This window comes from Trachurus japonicus, chromosome 19 (genome assembly GCF_045865225.1).
Source record: "Trachurus japonicus isolate A0001 chromosome 19, Traja_1.0".
NCBI classification, from domain to species: domain Eukaryota; kingdom Metazoa; phylum Chordata; class Actinopteri; order Carangiformes; family Carangidae; genus Trachurus; species Trachurus japonicus.
The window spans coordinates 9,219,591-9,245,414 of record NC_140925.1 but is presented as its reverse complement, the minus strand read 5'-3'; the positions used below and the strand labels follow the sequence as shown (position 1 = coordinate 9,245,414).

Below are 25,824 nucleotides of genomic sequence, written 5' to 3'. Positions count from 1 at the left end.
TAGATAGATAGATAGATAGATAGATAGATAGATAGATAGATAGATAGATAGATAGATAGATAGATAGATAGATAGATAGATAGATAGATAGATAGATAGATAGATAGATAGATAGATAACGTTGCAATCCCTTGAGTTTTGTCATTACTTGGCTAAAAATAACAGAAATTGTTAAATTAAAAAGTGTTTGTGCCGCAAATGGTGTTTTCAAAATCCAATTCTCACCTGAACGTTTGTTTTATAGATTCTTAATCGTCCTAATCTGATTTTCATCACTTTTTGTATGGAAAAAAAAATAAACAGATCAATTCCCAGGTTTCTTTAATGAGCTCTGTGCTGTGTTGCATATGGAGTATTTGTATGCATGCGAGAGACTCACGCAGGCTGTAGCGATGCAGGTGCCCCAGTCTGTGTAGGTTTCCACTGTGATGTTGGTTAATGCCGTTCTGATCAAAGGACACAGAAGCTGCCATAACCTGTCCACCTGAGCACACACACACACAATAATGAAAGTTTTTTATTAATATTGACTTTTCTTATCAAAAAGTAGTGCAGTGTGTCTGCTTGTTGTGTGTGTGTGTTTGTATGTGTGTGTGTGTGTGTGTGTGTGTGTGTGTGTGTGTGTGTCTCCAGTACCTTGCTGAAGCTCCAGAGTTTGCTGCCTCTGATTAGTCCTGCAGTAATCTCACATACGCAGCGCTGCGAGCTCTCATGGGGGTCGCTGGCGAGCTGCTCTAGGTGAGGCCATAGTAACGGCAGGAACACGTCGCCATAGTTACGAAACAGCCCCTGTCGATCAAACGTGAGCATGAATGTTGGAAAAACAAAGATTTCTTTTCTTCTTTTTTCTTTTTTTTCCACCCAGCCACAGAAAGACAGATTACAGTCATTTGTTTGACACAAGTGAACTGTCAGCTGACTGACGGCAAACAATGAATCACAGCCGTTGATGACACAAATTCCGGCTCGGCGAGGTTCAATCCAGCCTTGGGGTAGCGGTGGTATGCTGTGTCACTTCTTTGTAAGAGGTTTGTCAGATCGATTTAGGCTGAGAATTTAAATTGCACCTTGAAGAGGCAGAAGCGACGTGGGTTGAAACTGTCTTTTCCTTTACGATCCTCCAGAGAGAGAAACTCTATCAGCTGGTCGATAAACTCGGGGTCCGAGAAATATTCAAAGATGATCTTTTCGCCCTGGGTTAGGACACACAGACACGCAGCAAATGTAATGACAGTTAACACGGAGGCATCACTAGAAAAAAAGGGGGTTTGTGTGTGGTTTTGAGCAGGCACCTCGCCCATCTCCTCGTACGGCAGGTCATCTTTTGGCTGTTCAGAAGCTGCATAGATCATCATTTCTCTGAAAGGAGCGGGAGACAAAGAGGCTGCTGTGATTTATAGATAACAGCACCCAGAGAAAATATGCATAGACACAGACTGTCTTCAAATAAGCAGCAAGGATAAATGAATGATTAAGAACTCAGTTAGTCAGCAAGCCATCCGCGCACAGGCAGACAGCCCCTCTACCTATACATCAATGCGTATATCTAGGCCAGTCAGTAAGTTGTTCACTTCGCCTTATCTAGGCCAGGCCGTGACAGGAAGTCGGTTCCACATCCTGCTAGTTATCCTGCCACATCCAGCAGCTAGTGAGACGTAAAGTTAGCCACAAAGCCCAGTATCAAATCAAGCGGGCAGTTAAGTCAATCAGCTCTTTAGTTCCAACCAACCAGGCGGTTAATCAGCCTTCCCCCCTTTTTCTTAATCCACCACAGTTAACTCAGTCGCTGTCTTCACCTCGGCCATGTGTAGTAGCCCCAGTGTGTTTTCTCCACATAGTGCTGAGTCTCCCACTGCTCCTCGCTGAGAGGCAGGTTGTTGCTGTCGTACTGCAGCCAGCGATTCCCCTCCTGATCCCCCACACAGAGAGCCTCTGGATCCTCGATACCACCTGAAAACACCCCACCAATACGTGAAAACTCCTCAACTCTCACAGATCAATATGTTATGTCTTATTAATGGGTGAGAGTTTGAGTTGGTTTTTTTACAGTCTTTTCTACAGGTACAACAGAAAATGTCATATTTCAATACTAAAATATTGTTTATGGTGCATTAAGTAGCTGCTTGTCCGCTCACAATAAATGAGAATGACATTTTATAGTAGCAGATATGATGATACGTGTGATTTATTGTGTGTTCGTGTGGTCACACTGACTGATATCTGACGGCTTCACTGTCACTTTCTTAGCTGGTCGTTTGAGCTGTTTCAGGATCCCGGCCATCGCTGAGATCGCCACCTACAACACAGGGAAAGGATGTATATATATATATAATATACACAGTATAGTAAAGTAAAGACTCATATTAGGAGGATAGTTGGCCATTTTCCTAACTGTCGGTGCAGATCCCAGAGCTGCTGCCACAGAGTGACCCCCAGCTACAATTAAATCCAGACCTACAGGTAGAAACACTTTAATTGGAGCCCCACATAAACACAGTGGCTGCTCTGGGTCCAGTCAAAAAGTGCTGCAAGTATTAAAAGTGCTGTCTGTGCTTTTGTCCTCATCCTGATAGTGGGCTGGTGTATACACTGGTAAGTCTGAGCTGTACTTTATTCTCCGCTTTTGCTGCTGATCTTTTCGCTGTATTACGCTGCTAAGTTGCTTTCTAGATACCCACACTTGCCTTTTCACAAGCTCCTTTGATGTCAGTTTTTTTTTGTCTGTATTGTTGTATTATCCATGTTATGCTTTTGAGGACTACATTTTGCTCAGCTCTGTACTTATGAATGGATGAATGGCATTTTAAAACCCCAGCTGTGTCCCAAATAACACACTAATTCTACGCAGGTGGTGACAATGTGTTCACCCTTGAAAAGAGTAAAAAAAAAAAAAAAAAAAAATTAAGGACGATGTACAAAAGCGGGTATGTGTGCTAAAAAATGCTTGATTGTTGAGTGTGCTGTGGATGGATACTATTGTTCTGCAACACAATGCACAAATTGTGCTGCCTGTTGATGCCGGTGCTGATTGGCTCTGTCTCTTCTTACAGATCACGTGACTCTTCTACAAAGCTCTACTTACAAAACTTGCAGGAAACCTGCCAAACGTCTGTGTGTGCAGTTTTTTTTATGCCTCACAGCTTGTTGACAGTAAGTCTGCAAGTCTGGAGCTGAGTGCACAAACCTGCAAAACAGAGTCTGGTGCCAGGAACCCTAAATATACAAGCTTAGGAATAAAAGACTGAATGCATCATATAATATTCTATTCAAATAGGAAGAATAAGAAATAGAGTATTGAACCTTTTTGTGGTGTTAAATGCATATGACAGGGTAAAGTCACATTATGACTGACATCCAAAACTGCACATATTGTTGCTTTTCCCGATTTGTTGACTTCTTGTGTGCAAAAACAGTTCATATGAAGATAAGTATGTAGTATGAACCTACAGTAGGACAGAGCGTTTAAGCTGAAGGCATGGAAGCATTAAACACAAGGGTTGGAGTTAATTACAGGTCACAAGTGATGAACCAGATAATGTTTCCAGTCATGGCAGCCTCTGTCTGTGTGACATCAAACACAAACACACACACACACAAACACACACACACACAGCGGCAGACCTTGCGAATGCTGATGGAGTCGTGTATGAGGCTCTGGGTGAAGAAGAGGACGGCGTCAGGGGGCAGCGGGTGATCGTCTCTCAGCAGGAGGGACAGCAGGTCTGTGGCCATGTGCTCGAACTTCCAGGGCCTTAAACACACAAGCAAACACACCTGCACGTTAGGAACATTAGAATAATGTTGGTAGGAAAACAACATGTGGCTGAGAGAAATGTCATTTCAGTTGTCTTTTAAATAAAGATTTGTAGTGAGTCTTTGCAACAATATACAGTTTTTTTTGTTGTTGTTGTTTTTTTTTGTTTTTTACATTTAATTAACATTTAAATATATTTATACTCTACAGGCCAACATCATCACATTTGTGCACACGATATCTACCCATTTGTGTATATATACACACGATACATATGCAGAGAGATAGAATACCCACAGGTCTCTGTCTTCAAGGCAATCCAAGAGGTCATTGACCAGTTTCTCATATTTCCTGTAAAAAAGAAAAACAAGCATTAGTCAATACGACTACTACCAGCAGTAAAAAAAAAAGAGAAAAGAAAAAAGTAATAATAGTAAATGGTAAAAAAAATCAATAAATGCTAACATGGTCTCTTGTTCTTATAAAGCCTTGAAAAAAAGCTGAGTGGGTATTGAAACTGAATGATAACAACTACTGTATCAATAATCCAGTTTGTATTCCAACCTTGCAGCAACCACGTTTTTGATTCGCTGACGCTGAAGCCCCTCTTTCAGCTCCTCTGTGGTCGGCACCTCTAAGCACGGCGCGGGATTTTCAGACTGTGAGATTTGATTGGCTATCTCTACACATCCCTCAGACACCTAGAGGTGGAAGTGGACAGAGGGGAGCAGTGTGCATTGTGCAATTAAACAAAAAAGGATCAGATGAAGGGAGTTTATGGGCCGTTAATGGAGCCATTACTCACTGTAAAATAGATCCCGATGGTGTCGTGCTGGCGATGGATCCTGTCGACGACGTCATCGAGCAGTCGGCCGATGGAGGGTTTCTCCAGAGTCATGGAGGGCGACAGGCCACAGCGGACCAGGGCCGGCCACACAACCCCGACACAGTCCCAGTCCCTCAGGCTGGCCAGACAAAGACCAGTGTGCACACCCAGCAGGCAGTACAGAGCGCCCTGTGCACAGAATAAAGACATGAGAAAAACAATATTATTATAACAAAGCCAGATGACAGTTATTTTGAGGTGAAGTCTGGATTTAAAGGACTTAAAGGATTTAACAATCTCAACTCAGGTGGATCCTGAATGTGCAATTCACAGGGGCGACATCAGGAAATGTCACGACCAGACTGTATTAATGCATTTGGTATTTGTGCTGAGGCTTCATCAGTGAACTGTTTCACTTGAACAACAGTAATTAAAATGCCACAGCAGCAGGTTGTGAATAATAGAAACTTCAAAACCGGGCAGAAACCTCACTGTTCTCTTCTGCAGCTGCTCCGGCGTCATATCAATCCAGTGGCAGGTTGTTACAGATAAATGGAAGTTACATGAAAATGTCAGTAACGATAAATCCTAACTCTCGTGTGTGTGTCTGGCTCGGACAGTTAAAGGGGAACTATGCAAGTCTGGTCGCTTTTCTGCTGTTTTGGTAACACTTCTCTTGTCCGTGTGCATTTGTTTACAACGAAACCAGCAAAAAATCAATACATGGAGCGGCGGATAACGTTATATAACATATACGATGTTGCGATGTGTGTATTTGTGTAGTTGTAACCATCATTAATAAAAGATCGCCGGTCACTGATGTTGCAAGGTTGGTTTTCAGCCGTGAGACGCCAGGTGGAAGGCAGAGAGCCTCCGTTCTCACTGGTAACAAGTCATAAGTCATGTAGTTAACCATCACAACTATCACAATTAGTCCGGAGCTTTTTAATTAAGGTCAAATGTAGCATAGCCACGGGAGAAATCCTGCTTAGTTCCTCTATAATGTATGAGCGAGAACACATCAGGAAAGAACTCACAGATTTTTTTTTCCTCCCTGCATGAGTGTGTTGTGTTAGTTCTGATCTTCTGTGTGGATCCTATAGACTTTGCTCCTGGCTAGTCGTACCCTCAAGGATTTCAAGAGATTAAATGTGAGTAAATATGAATTCCCTGACCCTATCAACTGTCTGTGTCTGGTCTAGCCTTGGGGAAAGTGACTGGTGTGCAGACCTCAGGCTACCAACAGGAATGTAAAGAGAGAAAAAAGGGCAGCGATGCGGTGACGGGGCAAGGCCTGAAACTCTGCCTTCAGCACCGAAGGCCACAGTGCAGGGAGGGCGCACGCTTTTGGACTGACTTCAAATTTCAGCACCATGGACAGGGACCAGCACGGACAGCTGTGCTCCTTACCATGTGAGCTGTGGTGAATATATGCGTGTGTGTGTATATGTGTGTGTGTGTGTTTGTGTGTGTACTGTACCTTGAACTGCTGCTGTGTGCCGGTGGTGTGCTGTGGCGAGAGTAGTTGCAGGATTCGGGGAATTAAGTCTCTGTTGGAGAAGCTATAGGTCCCCAGAGCGGTTGTCAGCACATTCTGGGCCTTGCTACGTACCTGCAAGGACACACACACACACACATACACACATACAAACACACACACACACACACACACACACATGCACGCACACAGGGACAGATGTACATACATACATTCTCAATTATTTTCTATTCCACATGAGATATTTATGTAAATGCAGTCGGGGACATCAGGAAAATGAAGACGGGCAGATGTTGTGATTGTATTTTTCTCATTAAAATAAATGAGTGAATTGATTAATGTGTGTTTTGTCAGTTTTACCTGGCTGTAAGTGCTGGTGGAGAGCAGCAGCAGATCGCAGAGCAGTTCCTGATGAACCACTTTATATTCACTGCCCTCGACCACCAGCTTCCTCATCTGGGCAACACAGACGCACAGTTTTTTTTTTAAGCAACAGCCGCCACGGACTGCATGAGACTTGACAGGATACATTATATTTCATGTGTGACCGTGTGGTTGAACCAACCTCGTGCTGCAGTAACACCCGGTCAATGAGCAGGGCTCTAATGTGCTGCTTTTTCCCATGAAGCTGCGGGAGGGAAGCGGCGACAGACTTAAATCTCCCTACAAGCGACTCATTGACAACTGACAACAATCACCGGCCTTGTGCGGTTTCTTTTTTTTTCTCCCAGCTCACCCTGTTTTCCATGGACTTCTTGACGAGAGTGAAGCTTTTCCAGCGTGAGTCAAACTCCTTCTTGTGAGTGCCTCGGAAAAACATGAGGTCACTGATGATCTGTTGTCGAGACAGTAATGGAGAGGGCGCAGTGAGACGTTTGCCGCAGCGTAGAATAATAACATCTCGTAGATGGATCTTTTGTATTTATTTAAGTGTGGGTAGTTGGGTACCTTAATGATGACAAACAGTGACTTTGTGTCATCCTCAGAGTGCTCCAAGATGTGATCTGGATGGGGAAAACAGTGGAGATTAATACGATTAATTGTGCGTCGCAATCGCACTCCAATCGGAGGGAGCGGGTTGAAAACTTGAGTCTGGTTGGAGTTGAAATCTTCACTCACGTAGCAGCAGTCTCATGGTTTGGCAGATGGACTCTCTGTAGTTCTCCCGTGAATCATCTGGAGGGGAGGAAACACACAGATGTCCCGTATGAACACAGAATACAGGATGAGCGAGCGGCCTTATCGCCCTCGGAAACTGCTGGGAAAGCAACTGCTGTTTGTGTGTGTGTGTGTGTGTTTCTCAGTGTGTGCGTGCGTGCATGTTTGTGTTTGCTTACTGTAGTCAACACCAATGTGCAGCTTGATTTCGCCCAGATCCACCATGGAGGGCACCCTGAAATATAAAGGAGCAAAATAAATGTGACTTCTAATGAAGATGTGTGTTTTTTTTTTTCATACAGAGAGTGTGTGTATACAGTATACAGTGTGTGTGTGTGTGTGTGTGTGTGTGTGTCGCTGCGGGTCTCACAGGTCGGTGACGTGTGGTCCATCCAGAGGGGGCAGCATGCTTCCAGCTCCGAGGAGGCAGTGCTGCACAATAGCAAGACTCTGCAACAGCTCCTCCCTGTGAAAGACGCCACACATTACAATCCTATGAGTGTGTGTGTGTGTGTGTGTGTGTGTCTGTGTGTGTGTTATGAATTAACCAGCGAGTCTATAATGGTGTCACTATGCTCCCGAGCAGCTAATTTCAACTCTCCCCTGTCTGTGCCCCTGATGAGACTTTAGCTAAAGCGTTAGGACAGATATCAAAAACAGATGTTAGACTTCGGGCTTGATTTTTTCTGGACGCAGACAGATCTCATTTATCAGAGTTGACAGGCTGAGGCTTTCTTTGTTTTATTTGTGCGCGAGCCTGATTACGGCTAAAAATGGAAAAGCGGAGAAAAAGACAGCACACCTGCTCATTGGCTGTTCTCCAGAGACGTGGCTCTTGATTCGCTCCAGCTCGGGGTGGAGGAGGCGGGACAACAGCTGGAAAACAAAATTCTCCTCCTCCGTACTTGGCACGTGCCAACACACACCTAAGGCTGCCACATCTCCAGCTCTGCCCCAGTCCTGGAGGGAGACAGAGAGAGAGAGAGTTGGACAGAGAGATGCTGCCATTTTTTCCACTGGAACAACTGGCGGGCAAACCAGAGCAGCCAATCCACCACAAAACCGCAGACCAGTGTCATCTTCTGGCGTTAAAGTATTTGAAACACATTTCAAGAGTTAAGGCCACTAAACAATGGAGAGAAGAAAACAAATTACGCTACACACTGATCCAGTTTGACGACAGACTAACAACAGGCAGAATACCACGAAAGTCAAAGAAAATCGGGTCCAAACAGAGCGCAGGCTCCGTGGCCGTGAACTTCAGATGAAAAGAGTGTTGATTTTTTGACAAAGTGGAAAGAAGAAGAGGAACGTATCTGTAATTACTGCCACCTGGACGAGATGCAGCCGTTTAAAATGATAAAAATATTTGGTGGTTTCCAGCTGTCACCAAGTAAAACAGAAACAAATTCATCCATCAGCTTGCATTTTGCAGCCTTGATGCACAATTATGGAAAATAGGAATTTAGTAATTTCTTGTCAATTGAAAAAACATACCAGCCCAGTTCACAAGCAAGAAAATTCATCGTTTATTTTCAGTGTGTTGCTACGGCACCAGCGCTGGGTCAAGTCCTTTTTTTTCTCCACTTGTGCAACACATTTTATTCAAATATTTATCGTCATCTTGTCAACAAGCAGAGGTTATGCTGCGTTCAGGTCACGTCGATTCAACTGTGAGTATGAAATGCTGAATGGAAAGAAATTTTCACGTTAGCCTGCAGCTTGTTACTCCAAGTTTGACACATTGGGAACGTCTGAAAATAACTGCAACAAAAGTGTTGGCAGAACGGCTGCAAATGCAGCTACAGCAATATAAAACCCAGCTCCAACAATGATGGTTTCACTTAGTGACAAACTGCTACTAGCTACTGCTGCTCTAGATGTTTATCTGGGGTTAGACACCTTGGAACAATGTGTCAACAGTCGCAGTGAATTTATAGGATTGGATAATAGGATGCCGTCCCACATGGCTAGTTACTGTAGTATGGACGAGGATAAGGACACAGTGTGAGGCTGAATAAATGAAAAGACAGCCTGATTATGAGGACAGCAGCTCCTTATCACTCCATAAATGTGTATTGTTTAATCTAAGAGTTACTTACATCCATAATAACCACAGTTTCGACCCCTGACCTATTAGAATGAAGAATCTCTACTTCTCTGAACCTCTAATTGTAGCTTAGGACATAAATTATGAGCAGTGTTTGACCCTCTGAGACTGTATTGAAGGATTTCTACAGGTGGCGTTCAATAAAAAAAAAAATATATATATATAGAAACCAGTCTAAGTCTAGATAAATATCTTTCTTTGACCCTTTCAGGGTCCTGATCTCCAGGTTGGGAGCCACTGTCTTAGATGAATGAAGGCATCTTTACAGTTCTGAATTCATTTCTTCTTCATTATCACCGCTTTATTGCTTTTCCCTTATCTGCTATTTTCCATCTTTGTGTGCCACTGTGTACAAAATGTGTGTAGCTGTTGTGCAAAGAAAAGCAACTTGACATCAAATTAGAAACACAAAAAAGAAACAACAACAAAGTGCGAGAGCCGCATTAGTCAGTGAATGTCCCAGCAGTGTAGCCATTTAATTTCAATTTGATAAATGCTTTCTAATTGTCTTCATGGAAATGGGAAGGCGACTGTGTGCAATTACCAAACCTGTAACATCCCATTTAATTTAATTGGGGGGAAGAGAACGGTTTTAAAGATTCTACTTGTGGCATTTTGTATTTCCAAGAAAACCTCCTTGTTTCCTGTCACAGAACAGATACTGTAATAGCTGTGATGACAACCAATTACCACTCGAGGAGGTGGTTAGCAAATAAAGTGCAGCTGAAAACATGCAGTCAGAAACAAGGAAGGGGGATTTAAGTATTAGTTTGTGAGATTAAATCTTGTTGGACCCTTAAAATAATGTTCTTTTGTGTGGCTGCAGATGTGTGTGTGTGTACTGTATGTGTGTGTTTACCCGTATGGGGAGGTCAGAATCGAAACCTCCAGAGGTGCTGCGGTACTCGGTGGGATAGATGAGGGACAGCGACCGGAGTGTGTGCTCCAGCAAATTGCAGGCGAGTGTGTACGCCCGTTTGCAGCGCAGTCGCACGCACACGCACAGGATCCGCTCCAGGTCCCCCTGGTATTTTAACAGCTGTTCACCATCCACACGGGTTACCTAAAAACAACACACACACACACACGAGACACAGGCAATTCAGTGGAGAGTTGTGTCTTAAATATTGAGGTTCTCCTGTAAATCACAGCATCTGGCTCGCTCACACTCGCATTAAGCTCCCAGGAGGAGTAATAAAACAAAACAGAAAGGGTATCAATATGTTCTGGTTAACAACAATGCTCTTTGATATTTATGGCCGTGCAGAGTGCACACTGCAAAAAATTGTCTCTGGGTCATCATTTTTTTCTTGTACAATATCGCCACTGTGGCCTTTAAAAGCTAAACGTGTCACTGTAGCGAGGGAATGAGACTTGTTCTGAAAACAGACTGGTCTGTATTGGAATTAAGCAAATACACCCAAACCAGATTTTCAAATTATCGTGCGAGACGATCTTAAGACGTAACCCAGGTGACGTAAATTGGCGGGGTTCATATTTTTTAGAGTGTCGAAGCCCTCGGAGGTGATAGATCCTTGTCTCACCTCAGAGAGCAGCTGGAGATTCCACAACAGCTCCTTATCCAGCTCGTCTTCACTCTGCAGCTCCTCGTCTACACACACACACACATAAAGAAGACAAGTTACATTCTACATTGCTCTCCTGAGAGGTTGAAATGCTTTTTGCTGAATTTTGAGGTCATTTCAGTTTTTTTAGCCGTGCTACCAGCGTATTTTTAAGGGATTTCGGGTGGTTGATCCACCGCTGCAATCCGGACTGAAATGTGTCAACAGCTGTTTCGGCTGGATTGACATTAAATTTTGTACAGATGTTCACGGTCCCGAGAGGATGGATCCTGCTGACTGCATTTCCTCTAACACCACACCATGATTTTGACAGTTGGGATAAAGACTGGAGCATTGGACTTCATATAAAGCAGCTCCAAAGCACCTGGCAGAGCTGCTATCATGCTATCTTGATGGCTTGTATGGATCTCAGAGGGACAATATCGCCAACTCCCTGTTTCACAATGAATCTAAATTTTATTATTCTTAAAGTTCGTTTTATTTAACCACTACTTTGTTAACTAACAACTCGCTAAACAGCTAATTTTGCTTTGTTTAATTAGCACCATATAAAGATCACTGATTGGAAAAACACATTATGTTTGTTGTTATTTTGAACACTCTCATTATTATTTCACACTGTGACCAATGAGGTCTCTGAACTGAACTGTATCGTCACTTTTCTGTTTTCATTTAGCAGAGAATGAACGTGTGAATGAACTCATTCAGATCTCGTTAGATTTGAACAGTCTTCCTGCAAACACATTGTCTGTTCCTAACACACACACTGTTAAAACACACACACAGACACAGACACAATGTGGTACTGACTGTCAGTAATGTGAAAAATGACGCTGCAGCAGTGAGGGACGAACAGTCGGAGCGACTCGGCGGGATGACACTGCAAACACAGACACACACAAAATGCATGCATACACACACACACACAGTTAGATGCACAAGCACAAACACAAACACAGGCATGCAGAAAAACACATCAGTGAAGAATGATCGGAAATTATGTTGGGAAATAACCATGAACATTGAAAATTAGTGACATAACAGTAAATTAGAAGATATCAACAGCATGACACGTAAGTGAGGGGGGCTAAATGAAAATATTATTCAAACAACATAACATGCTATGATTAAAAAACTTGAACTTTCATACGACGAGATCAAATTCTACACCAGCATATGAAATACACTCTCTCTTGTTTGTTGCATTTCTGTCTTGATCTTGAGATACCCTGAGTCAAATTGACAAGTGTGACGGATGTGAAACGCATCACTGCTGATCACACGCTTACCTTTGCTGCAGCGCGACACATGTCAGCCACCATCCTGCCTGACACGCACGTCTCAAAGATGTTGGAGGTGGCAAAGTTGTACACCTTCTGCAACGCCACCTAACATGAAGGCAAAGTTCAGGAGGATCAGACGACGCATGTAGCAACCTATGGTAGCAACTCATGTATTTATGAAAATTTGAACATTTTTGACCAACCTAAGGGCAGAAATCGGGGATGATATGAAAAAAAAAAGATATTAATACTAGTTATATTCAAAGTACTCAGCTGTGGTTGCTTCATAAATCTGTATTTATTCTATAACGACATGCATTGCACTGCATTTATCCAGTCTCTGTTGCTCATTCACCATAAGTCGCCATCTTGCCTCTGAGCCATAAACCATTTATAACCTCATTCCAATAGGCCTTTTAAGCAGCGCACATTTTGACTTGTTGCGGTAGGAAAAGCAAAGGCATAACTAATAAAGTTAATGATGCCTCAGGTCTATTCAAGTGTCCCAGTGCGTCAGGACAGTGAGCCAGCGTGCACAGAAACCAGAGCCCTGAAACCCAAAGCAGCAAAATGGAATTCAGCCATCATTAATTTACTTATTTACAACTGTGCTTTTGCTACTGTGACTATATTAACTATACGACCATTTTCCATTACACATGCTTTAAGTGGGTTTTAATAATTCGCTTGCTTATAAATTTTTTCGTTGACATTGAAATGTAATCCTGGCGCTGGAATTTTCCATCTACATTAATGTTACTCAGTTAGTGCGATGCAGTTTCTCGCCATTATTTAAAAAAAAAAAACTCTTCACAGATTAAACACATGAAGGTCAGTTTGCTTGTCATGAAACATATTACTCAGACTCTGAAAGCAGCCGTTTCTGTGGCGCTGTGCAAATATTTTCAACACTGGCCCTGATGATCGATGGTGTCATCAGGGTTAATTCATCCTAGGCTTGATACTTCTTCTTCAGCTGGAGCTGTGGGACTCAAAAGAGGTTTACATCTGTGAGGGATTTAGGGTGTAGAGGTTTTCTACTGATGGTTGAAGGACTTAATGTGAATAACTTTGGCCAAATACATTGGCCACATAAGTGTAATGTAATATTTATGTTATGTATCATGGATGGATATGTACCTGAAAACTGAGCCCAGAGTTTTTCCCTATAATATTAGAATATTCATGATTGGTGCACAGATATATGTGACATCACCTTTTTCCAACTGAGTCTACTTGAAACCAGAAATGTTTCTTGTGAAACAACCAAAACTTTTCCAACTTTGGCAGAAAACTTTTGTGTTCATGTGGGAGCACATTTGCACATTTCCCATCGTAAAACAGCTGAATGTGAAAATCAGGACCTTTCAGGCTGTGGTCTGGATTAGAAACAGGAAGCGTTCAAGTCAGAGATTTGGATTAGACCATTAACCGCCCGCTAAAACAGAGACGTATCTAAGAGTGTGTGTTTGTGTTACCTTGTATATTTCCGTGGAGCACTGCGTTAGGATGGTGCTAACAGTGGAGGACAGGCCCAGCTCCACCAGGCTCTCCAGCTGAGTCTGAGTATCCGTCTCCATCTCGTCTCTGGTCTGTTCCAGGGTACTGCTGTCTATCAGAGCGAAACACCTGCAACAGCGCCGACGCGCACATACGCACATGCATGAGCACACGCTTTATACAGCTGTCAGTGATGAACATGTCAAAGGTGAAAAAGCCAAAAAAGGTCTGTTTTAGCACGGCTACTGATGCAGACCAGTGCATTTCAAACAGAGAGAGACACGTTTGCAGCCGGGCGCTGACAGAGAGGCTTTACTAAGTGACAGCCTGACTTGTTAATTTGTCTCTACCTGTCCAGAAACTGAAGGACGAAGTCTTCAAACTCAGCCGAAGCAAAACACAGATCTTTCTCGACCTGAGGGGGACAAACAGGTGATTAGTTGGTGTATTAGTAGGAATATGATTAAAATAATGTCTCTTTAAAGGCAGTTATTTATGTTCATGCATGAAATTACAGGAGATGACCGGTAATGCTCTGATGCACTCTTAAGTTTTTCACGACAGACATAAGACTAGTATCAACCCTTTGATCTGACTCTCCAAAAATGTCAAACTGTCCCTTTAAGATAAAGTTAGAGGGCTTTTAAATGAAAGCACCGAGTACTTCCAGACTGCTGCATATCATTTTACAGATATTATGTTTATTTAATCTCTTTTGTGATTAAACTGCTCATGTGTGTCCTGTGCGTACCTCTGTGAGATCACTGTGTCGAGAGGGAGCAGACGAACAATCCACTAAAGGCACCAGAGTGGTGAAGGTGGCGATGAACTGGAACGTTATCTGAACAGAGCGACACAGCGGGAAACAGATCAATTTACATCATCCAACGTTATCACAGCCCTAAGTTAAATAACCTAGCAGATGTCAGTAGAAATACCCCTTTTTTTAACGTATTAATTTATTCCGCCGTGATGGATTAATGTAGTCTAGAGACAATGAGCACACCAAAAGAGAAATCCAATCCATTTTACAATCCAAGCAGAAACCGAAGATTGGGCCACATTAATTGCGAGTTCTTCAAACTGAGATATTCATTCCACTTTCAGGAATTATTAATAGGAGAGAGGAGAGCACGCTAGAAAGGAATTTAATCAGCAAGAGCTGTATTGTCTACTTGTCTAACAATTCTTCTTCATTACTAATCAACACATCCATTAATCACCATGCACTTGCTGAAGTCGTTAGGGTCCACCCCTGGAAGAGAGCCCATGAGCAGCGGGAGCATGTGCGCGCGACCCTCTGGGTAATGGTTGTTAGGGGAAACCAGGCTGCGAGCCATGCCGATCATGCAGCTGAGGGTGGCGGTGAGGGTGTGCGGCTCCGTCAGGGTCTCCATCGCCGCGTAGGTCCTGTTATGCGCAAGATACAAGGAGGTGGATTAGAAAGTGAAATGATTTGGTTGTGGTGGTGGGTGGGAGCGGAGAGGGGGCTGCTGCTGCAAGAAGTGAAAGGAGCAGGTGCATGTCGCTGCTCTGAGAGCAGTTGGAAGGTAATTATTGTATTTTGGTTGCTGATTTGGCTGCTTATCAACATGATCAGCAGTCGCAGCAGTTGTGTGACACACAGCTCATGGAGGCAATTAAAGTGCTTTAAAAACCCTCGACGCCCAATAGCAGCAATTTGTCATCGTTCATACTCCTGCTCTGCGTCATATCTCAGTCGAATCTCAGCTCACAGGTATGATACACATTTTTTTTTTGACATGCACTTTCCAAGGACATGATCATCTCTGATTCACCATGAAAATAAATGTCTAGAAAACTTCTTCTTGAGTTACAACTCCTTTAGAAATATCACAACTTCAAGTTTTCTTCAATGATCAGAGTCATTCAGTGACGGTTGTCTGTACAGCAATGACCACACTGCTTCTGCTAATAATAAATAATTTGGCATCCTAATTTGCTGTTTACGCCCCAAAAATGTCAAATTATGTTTTACATGTCTTTGATTGTGAATTAATTTATAGGAATTAAATGATATAAACACTGATATTTGAATCATGATTCATAGCAGATATCTACTACAAACACTTACTTCTCAAGAACAGGTGCTATGGCGAGTTCTGGTGTGAGGAGAGCCAGGTTCTGCAGAGCGTAGGCTGCGTCCGTGCTGCCGGTTTTACTGCACGTCACCAGAGGAGGGCACATGAAAACAAAACACACGCACACAGACACACACACACAGTCAGGTAGATAATCACAGATGACCTGTCTTTGTCCAGATTAGGCTTGTGAGACTGCAATGCCGGGCTTGCAGTGGGTCAAATGACATGTTTACGTTATGTAAACACAGATTTAATCATTTATGGCTTGAAACTCTGAAAAACAACTCGGCTACATCTGACTGAAAGTTCAAGTTATACAAGCTATAATAAAATGCAGTTGAGATAATGGTGTTATATGACTTAATTGCCTCCAAAATGTTCCCTTTCAGACAGATTTTTTGCCCTGCTGATCACCAGCTTACCAGGAGGGCTCTGGTGGCTTTGATATTTGGTGGAAAAAAACAACATAATTGTCGAAAACTAAACTGAAATCTTGGAGGTGGAAAACTAAACGAGCAGTAGGAATCTATTTGTGAAGCAAAGTTCTTGCTGAAAAAGATGAAAAAAACGTCTGGTCATTAAATGTGGGTTAACAAGACCGCTGATTGGCTCTGACGGTGCAACAGGATGCTCACACTGCTGGTGTTCAGACCTTGTGGGGTTTTTTTTCTCTCTCCGCTTTTTTCTCCTCTGTCATATGTTTGTTTGTTCCCGCTTTGTACTCTGCGCCTGCATCTGTGTGTGTGTGTGTGTGTGTGTGTCAACTGGGCGTGGCCTCCTGGATCCCGCTCCCTTCAGTCTCCACACACACCTGCTGCTGTACGTCGGACCAGATCGACCCACCGCTCTTTGTTCTGGTAGTAACACGATGTCCGAGCTCAGTTTGTTACCTGTTTTCTCTGTGTCTTTTTGTTGTAATCCTGTTATTCCTGTGCTTCAGATCCATACCCCTGCCTCCTGCCTCCTGCCTCCTGCCTCCTGCCTCCTGCCGTGCTCAGCTCCTGCCTCGTCCTGCCAGCTTGGATTTTGTTTGACTGCTCAGCTCCGTGGATTCCTGTGAACCCACCGCCACTACTATTTCGCCAGACTGTCCCTGCAAAACCTCACTATAATTACAATGAGGAAACCTGTTCACCATTACTCTATATTCTAACTGATGGATTTGGATCTAAACAAAACCTACTACTCCCATGACACCCATACAGTACTTTATATTTCTGCTTGAGTAGAAATAATTTCCTTTGGTTTTCCCACTTGTGTTGTGTCTTTTTTTTTTTTTTATATATATATCGTCTTACAATCTGTTTTCACAGTGTGACTTAAATTACACTCTTTTCTTTGATTCTTCTATCACTCTATCGTTATGATTTTCCACACTGTTGTATTAATATTCGCTGCTTAATTTGTTCTACTCTCTTGTTTTTAAGGTCTGTTATGTTGAGTTATCGTGCTTTATCTTCTTAAAACTTTGTATATCTTGCTTTAAAAGTGCTCTATAAATAGATCCCTCGCTGAGCAATGCTGAGTTAGTGTGCTGTTATTGTGGTGCTCCAGCTCTTAGGAGAGTGTCTGTCAATGCCGACATTAAATCAAATTCACTATGTCATCAAATTATACACAATATAATCTTATACATGTGTATGAATACAGATATTTCTATTTACACGTCTTTAAAGGGATAGTTCAAGATTTTGGCAAATTGGCCCATTGCCATAATCCCTATAGTCATAGCAGTAGGTTCGTTACCTTTGATTGTCGGTGCAAGCTATTTTTAGAACAGCGGGGCAGAGCCGTGAGCTGCTCAGAGCTACGCTACGGAGGCTCATGGTATTTCTTGCATCAAACTCATCAAATACACAATCCAACAACTCCACAACGCTCTGGTGGACAAGTTGTGACCTGCACATTCACCACGCTATGAGATAATAACACAACGTTACCAGACAGAGTTGTTTTAGTTCTAAAAATAGCTTGCACCTACAATTAAAGGTAATGAACCTACTGCTATGACTATAAGGATTATGGCAATGGGCCATTTTGCCAAAATGTTGAACTATCCCTTTAACATAGGTATGTGTACTGTATGCCTATACGTGTGGATATGTGGATGCAGCTGTGTATGTCATTGTAGTAACAGATATCCTGCATTTACTTCAGTTACTTCATGGCTTTTCTAGCTGGTGTGAAAAAGTGAGGTTGTGTGTTTGTATTGCAGTTGTCATTACTAAAAGTGCAGTACCTGAACATGGCCAGCAGGGCGGCTCCGCTGAGGCTGCGAGTGAACTCCTGCAGGTCTGCATCAGTCAGCCTCTGACACTCAGGAACCACCGTGATCCAGCTGGGCGCGGCGTGACGTTCCCGGTGCACGCGGCGCACGACACTGGCCGGAAGACGCTGAAGCAGCCGCATCAGTCGAGACTGCACAAACACAAATACACAAACACACAAACAGCTCTTTGAACATTACCGTTATCGTCTAGAGACACATTCCCGAAGTCTGCCGTATAAACAGATCTGTGATATTGTTTTGTTTTTTTCTCCAGCACTTGTGCATTTCATTATTGTGTTGTTAGCGCACAGAGAACCAGCCAAGTCCTGAAGGAAGGAGTGTAAATCAAAGGAGTGTGACAGCAAGCAGCTGAAAACGCATTCCCCACTTACTCGGTGTGTGTGCATGTGTGTGTGTGTGTGATTAAGAGAAACTTACCTGCCAGCGGCCATGATTGGAGGGATGGTAGAAGGAGGCGATGCTGTTGAAGAGGCAGGTCAGCTCTCTCTGCGCAGGGTTTCCCGGGCCACCCTGCAGGGATGTAAGGTAAGTAGTTAACTAATGAAGCAGGAATATATATTTAATGGATTTTCATGAGAAAGAGTCTGCACTGTGTGTGTGTGTGTGTGTGTGTACCAGCAGGGCTGTGATCCACAACACCAGGTGTCCGATGTCATAGGCGTTGGTGAGATACCGCGGTGCCACCATCTGACTGACCCCGACTGGAAGGTTCAGACTGCGCAGGATCCTGGTGAATATCTACACACAAACACACACACACACATGCAGACAATTGAGAGCATTAGAAAAAAAAACATTAACAGACAGACACACTTGGACACATAATAAAGACTCTGCTTGTGACTCACTGTGGGAATGTAGGGGGTCCAATCCACGTAGCCGATGTTGTCGTTGGCAAGTCGAGCAAACAGGTTCACTAGGTGCTGCAAGAGAAAAGAAAAAAATTGGAAAAAACAATCGCGGCGAGCGCAAACAAGTCTCCCGAAAGTGAAGGCTGTCATTCCAAGAATTAAATCCACATAGGAAAAAAGGAGAGAGGATGTTTGAGATGAGATGAGAGGAAGTGTGTGCAGCCAGACCACAGTGGGCCAAACAGGCTGAAAGCAGAATGGAGACACAAATGGAAAATCTTATCTCCGAGTTAAATGGAAACCAATACTTAAACACAACACTTCAATCATCATCAGCAGGATATTTATAGAGAAGTGTCCCGTTTCCAAATTACTCCATCTATCCCGGGTGAGATTTAGGTTAGTGCAAGAGTTAGGGTAAAGGCTGGAGGGAGGCATTCAATTGTGATGGTTGAGGTTTGAGATGTGTTAAGTCAATGACGGGTCTCCACAGATGTGATAAAACAAAGATGTGTGTGTATTGTGTGTATTGTGTGTGTGTGCGTGCGTGCATCTCTCACCCCTTCCCAGCTTGGCTGATTTTGCACTGACATCCAAAGATTCATTAATTCATCAAACCACAACCTGAAAACACAAACACAAACACACACACAAAAAAAACAATTATTTTTATACCTGCTGACACACACAAACACACACACACCTGAGGCTGAATCCCCCCTCATCTATCTCTAATTCCCCATATTATGAACTCTCTCCCTCCCCCGTAGATACTGGAGGAGAGAGAGAGAGAGAGAAAACTGAAATGGAAAAATAGAGTATTAAAGATGATGTATTGTGGAAACTGTGCAGAAACCGCTGATGAAACCAAGAGTAAATCCAGACAAATAGCTTGTGAAAGAGTGAATACACTAAAGAATTCACTGAACGCTGCGAACAGGCTTGGTCGCTGGAACACGACAGTGAAGGTAGAGAGAGAGTGCAATAGAGAGAGTGAGAGAGAGAGAGAGAAGTGGGGGCGGCGAAGGTTTTCCAAGAAAGAAAAACATAAGCAAAACAAAGAGAGGGGAAGCACTGCTAATGCAAGAGAGGAGCATTATTTATTGAAAAGGTGCAAAAGTATAAACACTTGCAGAGCCTGTAAATGTGGCCATGCATGCCATGTGCACTTAAGGCGATGCAGTTTGATGCAAGAGTCTCAAGATGCAACCAAATCATTTGAGGGTGAAATAGTGAGATTTAACAACAAAATTATAAAGGTGGGACATTTTTACCTTTTGCTTTGGCAGAGATTGTTCTATAAAATGTGTTTTTGCTTAAACTTTATAAAGCCTTTGTGTTTGCTCTGGCCCTGACAAACTGCACTTGGCGTCCAGTCCGGTTTTCTAAACAGAGCCATTCAAACTGGCCCACTTACTGAAAGCCCTGGCTGTGTTCCTCTGGGGGCATGATGGTGGGCAGGAACAGCTCCATGTTGCTGATGGCCTTCTGCATGATCGCGTCAAACACACACAGGAGGGGGCGCCACTCATCCAGCATCTCCTGGGTGGACTGTGTTGGGAAATACCTGGGAAATTCACAAGTACACACACACAGAGACACACACACAAACACACACACACATATACACAGCAACGGTAAGAGAAGACATGAGTACAAACAGATGTAGACAAGCAAAGACAGGCTGGAGAGACACAAATACACACATTGATCTACAGTACACAGCTCAACTGGAGATCAAAGCGGTACATTATCCGGTGCACAAATTACATGATCACACAGAATGAGACTTACAGTCTGCAGCTTTTGATCAAAGCCTTCAAAATGTGGTCCACTGAGCTGCAAACAAGCAGAGAGAGGAGGTGTGAGTGTGTGTGTGTGTGAGTGTGTGTGTGTTTGTGTGTGTGTAGCACTTCTGCTGTAATTATCTTGCAAGAACCACATGTCCTCACTAAGGCTAAAAAAAAAAAAAAGAATCCTCCAGCATCCAGGCTGCAACCAACAATTAATTTCATTGCTACTTAATCTATTGGTTGTTTTCAATCAGGCAAATCATACATTTTCATGAAGCAGTGTCAATTCCTATGGTCAAGGTGACATCTTAAAATGACTCGCTGTGTCTAACCATGGGTCCGAAAGACAACTGATTTAGAGTAAACACAAAAGACGGAAAAACTGAAGAAACAACACATTCACATCTGGAGCTGCCCACTCAAATCCACATGTGTCGAGATCATCATCATCACTCTCCTGTTCTGAAGCTGTCAAACACATTCGATCACCAGAACGATGCCCCACCTTTTTTTTTTTTTTTTTTAAATTATCATGAAATATGATAATAAAAAAATAAATAAATGTATAGTAAACATTTTAATCCCTAAAATGCGTCATTTACAATTATAAGGGTTTGTCAAATTGACATTTAAGGTGCACTGTATGAGTTCCAAACGTCAATAATGTATTAAGTACAACACAACTAAACGCTCCACCTTAAAAAAAAAAAAAAAAAAAAAAAAAGTTTGCGATAGCTGCCGGTGACTTCTGAGATTTTCTGTGAATTTAATCATTAAATAAAAAAATAAAACAGAAACCAACCTTTAATTCATAATCTTTTACTCAACCGACAGTTTCTTTGTCAGATTCACACGTTCACACATACAGTACTGTCTTTATGGACAGCTTGTGCTGCTTCAACAGAAAGCTAGCTTAGCTACGTTAGCATAGCCTGTTAGCCAGTTTCCCTGCCGGCTGCGATGCATCTTTTTCCTCCGCATGGGTGGTTTCCAATGTGGCTCCATCATGGGCTCCATTAGCTCGACACAAGTAAGTAAATTACTGCAAACCTGCTGCCATAGGCACAGTATCTACACGGCCATACCTTAACCTTGCGCCATAGGGCAACAAACAACATGGCAAGCGAGGCCGTACTTGTCGATTCATACAACTGAGGTACGTTAACAACGCATATGTCGCATAATGTCTCGACGCTTATGTGAAATAGAAAGTGCATTAAAAAAAACTGCTTCGTGCATTCATAATGTAAGAATTAATGTTTTTAATAATGTACCACCAGGCCCAGGAACAATTTACAGCATTAATTCTCTGACATTCTCCTTCATATTTCAATGCAAAGTTATTGATATTTTAACTGAACCCAAATCGAACTGAATCGATTTATCGCTCTGGTGATACCCTAATATCTAATCTTAATCTGTCAACCAAGGATGACTTCAGGAAGTAGCTTTTTATTTATTTATTTATTTTTACTTCAGGAAGTAGCCTAGCCACCTGTGTTAGCTGTTTCCACCTGTTTCCAGTCTTTATGCTAAGCTAAGTTAGCCGGCCACTGGTAGCAGCCTCATATTTACATTAAATAAATATTAGGAGATAAAAGCAGGTAATAATAATAATAATAGGCTATATAGCCCAATAACTTTGTTTATATAGCACCTCTTATACAGAAAATGCATCTCAAGGTGCCTGAACAAAACAACATCAAACAGTTAAAAACAATATTAATCAAGAACGATCAAAAGGCAATAAAACAGAGTGATAAGTGATAATAAAACAAAAGCAATCATACAAGTGAAAGTAAGCCTGAGTTAAAGCCAAGTTTAAAAAGGATAGATTTTTAATTGTGTTTTAATTCAGAGAAGTTGCCATTCTCAGATCCCCAACTATTTGACCACCAATCAATACAGTGTTTCAGGTTTTCTCAGGAATAGAAGCCAATGTAAAGGTAAAACTACATACTTGGGAAACCAGATGAGTCCAAGGTGCTCGGTTTTGGAGTAGACCACCCTGTCATACAGATCGTATAGGGGTCGCCATGGCAACTCGAGGTCATCCCTTGACAGCAGTTCCTTCTTCCTGTTTGGGAAATACAATCAATTATCATGCATTTAACCTATTTACAAGAGTTGCAGCCATTAAGCTATTGCAGGCAGATTTTTCTTGGCATTACAACATTCAGGCGGGGGAAAAAAAAAAATTCTGGTCAACTCAAATCCCAGTAATAACATTATATTGACGTGAGAAACTGCAGGGTGTCTGAAAAGGTCTGTAATTGCGGGAAAGTGAGTCACTACTTCGCAAGCTGTGCTCGACACGATCCTGCCAACTTTCAGACATGTCTGCAAACACAACGCCGTCAGTCTTTGTTTTCAGAAAAGTGTAAGTGAACTGTCAGCAGCAGACATTAGCAATTCACATGTGTAGATTTAGCTGGTGTAAGAAACTCACAATGGGAACCTCCTATAAGGAGCTCCGTGGAGAAAAATGAAGATTTAAGATCTGGAAGTTGACAAAACTGTTTCTTTCCCCCGTTTTTTTGTGCAACCATGAAGTAAAGTCACCTTTTACTAGAACTCTTGATTTTTTTTTTTCTCAAACACCCTGTTAAGCTTTTAAACTGCATGGTAAGTGGTGCACCACTGATGAGTACTTTATAAGCTTTAAAGCGAAGCAGGTTTTCTGTCTAATCCTCCTGAGAAACTTTAACATTGCTTTCCTTGTACTCTACTGCGTGCTTCTCTGTTAAATGGCAATTTTTTACAGGAATAAAACCCCACAGAAGGGTTCAGAGACTCTGCACCAAAGAATATGCACAATTTCCACAGCCTCAGATTCCTCTTGTCTCCTCTTCTCTCATTCATCTAACAGCTATGGAACAGACTCTCATTGGGGAGATTTGAAAAATGAAGGAAAAGACGAACTGACGGTGCACCATGAGGAATGAAAAAAAGAAAAAGCCTATTGAGAGCCTAATGCGTGATGTTGAGTATCAAATTCATCTCTCAGCAGTGAGACCTGGCACTTAATATACGGTTAGCCCAGATTTTTCTCTTTTCATCTAATGGAAAACACTCAGACAAATGACATCTACATTAAGATGTTGTTTTGTGATGGATGTGGAAATCATGGAAACAAGTGGAGACAAATAGGAAGTGATGAATGTGACCGTCTTGGAGAATATCTTGCAGTCGCAGGAGAAAGTGACAGATCTGATTTGAACGACAAAAGCAAAAAAAGTAATAAATGTACTGTCAGGCCAACATGCTGTCTTTTTTACTTACTCTGAGTGATTCTGTTGGAGAGCATAAGTGCATGGGTACGTAACAGAGTACGTTTACTCAAGTATTGTACCTTTTGCCCTGTACAACTTTGAAGGACTTGTGTTACCAAAGCTTTTAAATTGTCTGCTCTTCTTTTCACACTGCCTCTGCTACCTTTTATTCCTGAGCAGATTTAATTACTAGCTTCATTTCAGATTGAGTTTTCACATAAAAAATAAAGCAGTTCCCGATCTGCTTGGATTGTTATCTTTTACACAAAGCCATCTAGCTGGGTTTCAGATGGTTATGAGTTGTTATCAGTACACCAGAGAGAGACTTCTCAGATGCTTTAAATTTAATGGGAAAAAATAAAAGCCCAAAAGACTGAACATCCAATGTGAAAAAACAACAACTCTGAATTGCTTTTTCTTCTTCCCTACCTCATCATTCATCCAATAAGTGATTTATTTTGTCTCCCACTGGAAGGTGCCTGACCCCCAAACTGGAAAACACAGGATTAAAACATAAAACTGCATCTGAAGTAGCTAGAACTGGTCCCTACTTTTTCTGACCTGCTGTAACAGTAAAACTCTGCCTATGCACCAATAACGATCTAATGATGTCAGGGTCGTTTTCTGCACATGGTGCTATTTACTTTTCATGCTTTTAATGTACCGAGACTTTGAAGACTCTCTCATATGACTGTTATTTTCTGTGCCCACTATGTGTGACTCCGTATCGCTGTTGTTCTAATCATCATTTTGCAGCCAGGCTGAGAGGTTTGGAACTAGGCTAAAATTGTTTACATGCAACTGAAGATCTAACACAACCAAGGTCTTACCAGATGCATTTTCTTGGAAATGACTCATGCAGCAACAGAGAAATCACAATGCGGCCACAGCTGCTTTAAAGCCAGAGAATGGAGATGACGCAACTTTTGCTAAGCAACAGTTACTGTATCCACAAGTGGCAATTACAGAAAGAGAGAGTGAGGTACATGCTAAAAACATGCTGTGGAGTGATTGTATTACAATGAAGATGAAGTCAGAAAAGTATGTCTGTAATTTTAGATTATTAGGTCAGCCAACATTAGCAACCATAAGTTTCTGTTGATACCAGACCAAGTGACTGTAACATAAAACCCCCGAGAGAACAGAAATTAGGAATTAATATTATTTTTATTAATAAATTGCAGGTTGTTTAGTCTTTTGATGCAGATCTGGATTCAGGTGTAGATCAAGGTCTTTGGAGAATGATCAAGCCACTTTTCGTGGGTTTTAGTTTTTTAGTTTTTGTTTGTTTTCTTAGCTATTTCCATAGTGTTGCACTCTCTTGGGTAAAAAGCAATCACTGTTCATTTCGGCGCAGACACATATCTGGATGCAGGTGTACATTTTCTGTAATTAAAACCAGAGATTTAGTGGATTGACAGGGGCTCGTTGGAGACATCCGCTCTCTGAATGCTTTCTCAATGACTCTTATTTTGCTTTCTCGCCGCTGCAGGCTGTTTAAACTTCCAAGTGGCTTCGTTCCAAATGGAAAGAGGGGTAAGTGAAAAATCCACTTTAACACATCATGTGACGTGACATCAGCATACCGCTTGTTGTCGCACAACGATGTTTACCACCGGTGATCTCATTATACTAAAGGATAGCGGATATCTAAAGGGCAGGAGAGGCTGACGCAGGGGTGTCCAAGCTTCCTGGAGTCTTAAAAAACAAAAATGCTTTCATCGGGGGATAATAGTTTTTCTGTCATGTTTTAATAGGTACACAGTGATTTTACTGGGCTTTGCTGTGCTGTATACTA

At 42.3% G+C, this 25,824-nt stretch overlaps 1 protein-coding gene across 1 annotated transcript in view; it reads right to left on the bottom strand.

Moving 5' to 3' along the window:
- Positions 1 to 25,824, bottom strand: part of LOC146967373 (proteasome activator complex subunit 4B-like) — a 41,561-nt gene that overhangs the window by 14,038 nt on the left and 1,699 nt on the right. Inside the window, exons 3-38 of the mRNA XM_085761951.1 lie at positions 22,715 to 22,831; positions 20,756 to 20,800; positions 20,379 to 20,528; positions 19,522 to 19,585; positions 18,959 to 19,033; positions 18,726 to 18,848; positions 18,528 to 18,620; positions 18,060 to 18,238; positions 15,811 to 15,897; positions 14,939 to 15,125; positions 14,467 to 14,556; positions 14,066 to 14,130; positions 13,694 to 13,844; positions 12,222 to 12,320; positions 11,743 to 11,812; positions 10,891 to 10,958; positions 10,206 to 10,409; positions 8,039 to 8,196; positions 7,607 to 7,702; positions 7,416 to 7,471; positions 7,198 to 7,254; positions 7,027 to 7,082; positions 6,815 to 6,913; positions 6,644 to 6,706; positions 6,439 to 6,534; positions 6,061 to 6,192; positions 4,560 to 4,769; positions 4,319 to 4,455; positions 4,052 to 4,105; positions 3,622 to 3,751; positions 2,215 to 2,296; positions 1,797 to 1,950; positions 1,293 to 1,359; positions 1,068 to 1,193; positions 637 to 789; positions 380 to 484 (exon numbers count right to left, since the gene is read on the bottom strand). Coding sequence (XP_085618077.1) covers positions 380 to 484; positions 637 to 789; positions 1,068 to 1,193; positions 1,293 to 1,359; positions 1,797 to 1,950; positions 2,215 to 2,296; positions 3,622 to 3,751; positions 4,052 to 4,105; positions 4,319 to 4,455; positions 4,560 to 4,769; positions 6,061 to 6,192; positions 6,439 to 6,534; positions 6,644 to 6,706; positions 6,815 to 6,913; positions 7,027 to 7,082; positions 7,198 to 7,254; positions 7,416 to 7,471; positions 7,607 to 7,702; positions 8,039 to 8,196; positions 10,206 to 10,409; positions 10,891 to 10,958; positions 11,743 to 11,812; positions 12,222 to 12,320; positions 13,694 to 13,844; positions 14,066 to 14,130; positions 14,467 to 14,556; positions 14,939 to 15,125; positions 15,811 to 15,897; positions 18,060 to 18,238; positions 18,528 to 18,620; positions 18,726 to 18,848; positions 18,959 to 19,033; positions 19,522 to 19,585; positions 20,379 to 20,528; positions 20,756 to 20,800; positions 22,715 to 22,831 — 3,898 coding nt within the window. The remainder of the gene's footprint in view (positions 1 to 379; positions 485 to 636; positions 790 to 1,067; positions 1,194 to 1,292; positions 1,360 to 1,796; positions 1,951 to 2,214; positions 2,297 to 3,621; positions 3,752 to 4,051; positions 4,106 to 4,318; positions 4,456 to 4,559; positions 4,770 to 6,060; positions 6,193 to 6,438; positions 6,535 to 6,643; positions 6,707 to 6,814; positions 6,914 to 7,026; positions 7,083 to 7,197; positions 7,255 to 7,415; positions 7,472 to 7,606; positions 7,703 to 8,038; positions 8,197 to 10,205; positions 10,410 to 10,890; positions 10,959 to 11,742; positions 11,813 to 12,221; positions 12,321 to 13,693; positions 13,845 to 14,065; positions 14,131 to 14,466; positions 14,557 to 14,938; positions 15,126 to 15,810; positions 15,898 to 18,059; positions 18,239 to 18,527; positions 18,621 to 18,725; positions 18,849 to 18,958; positions 19,034 to 19,521; positions 19,586 to 20,378; positions 20,529 to 20,755; positions 20,801 to 22,714; positions 22,832 to 25,824) is intronic.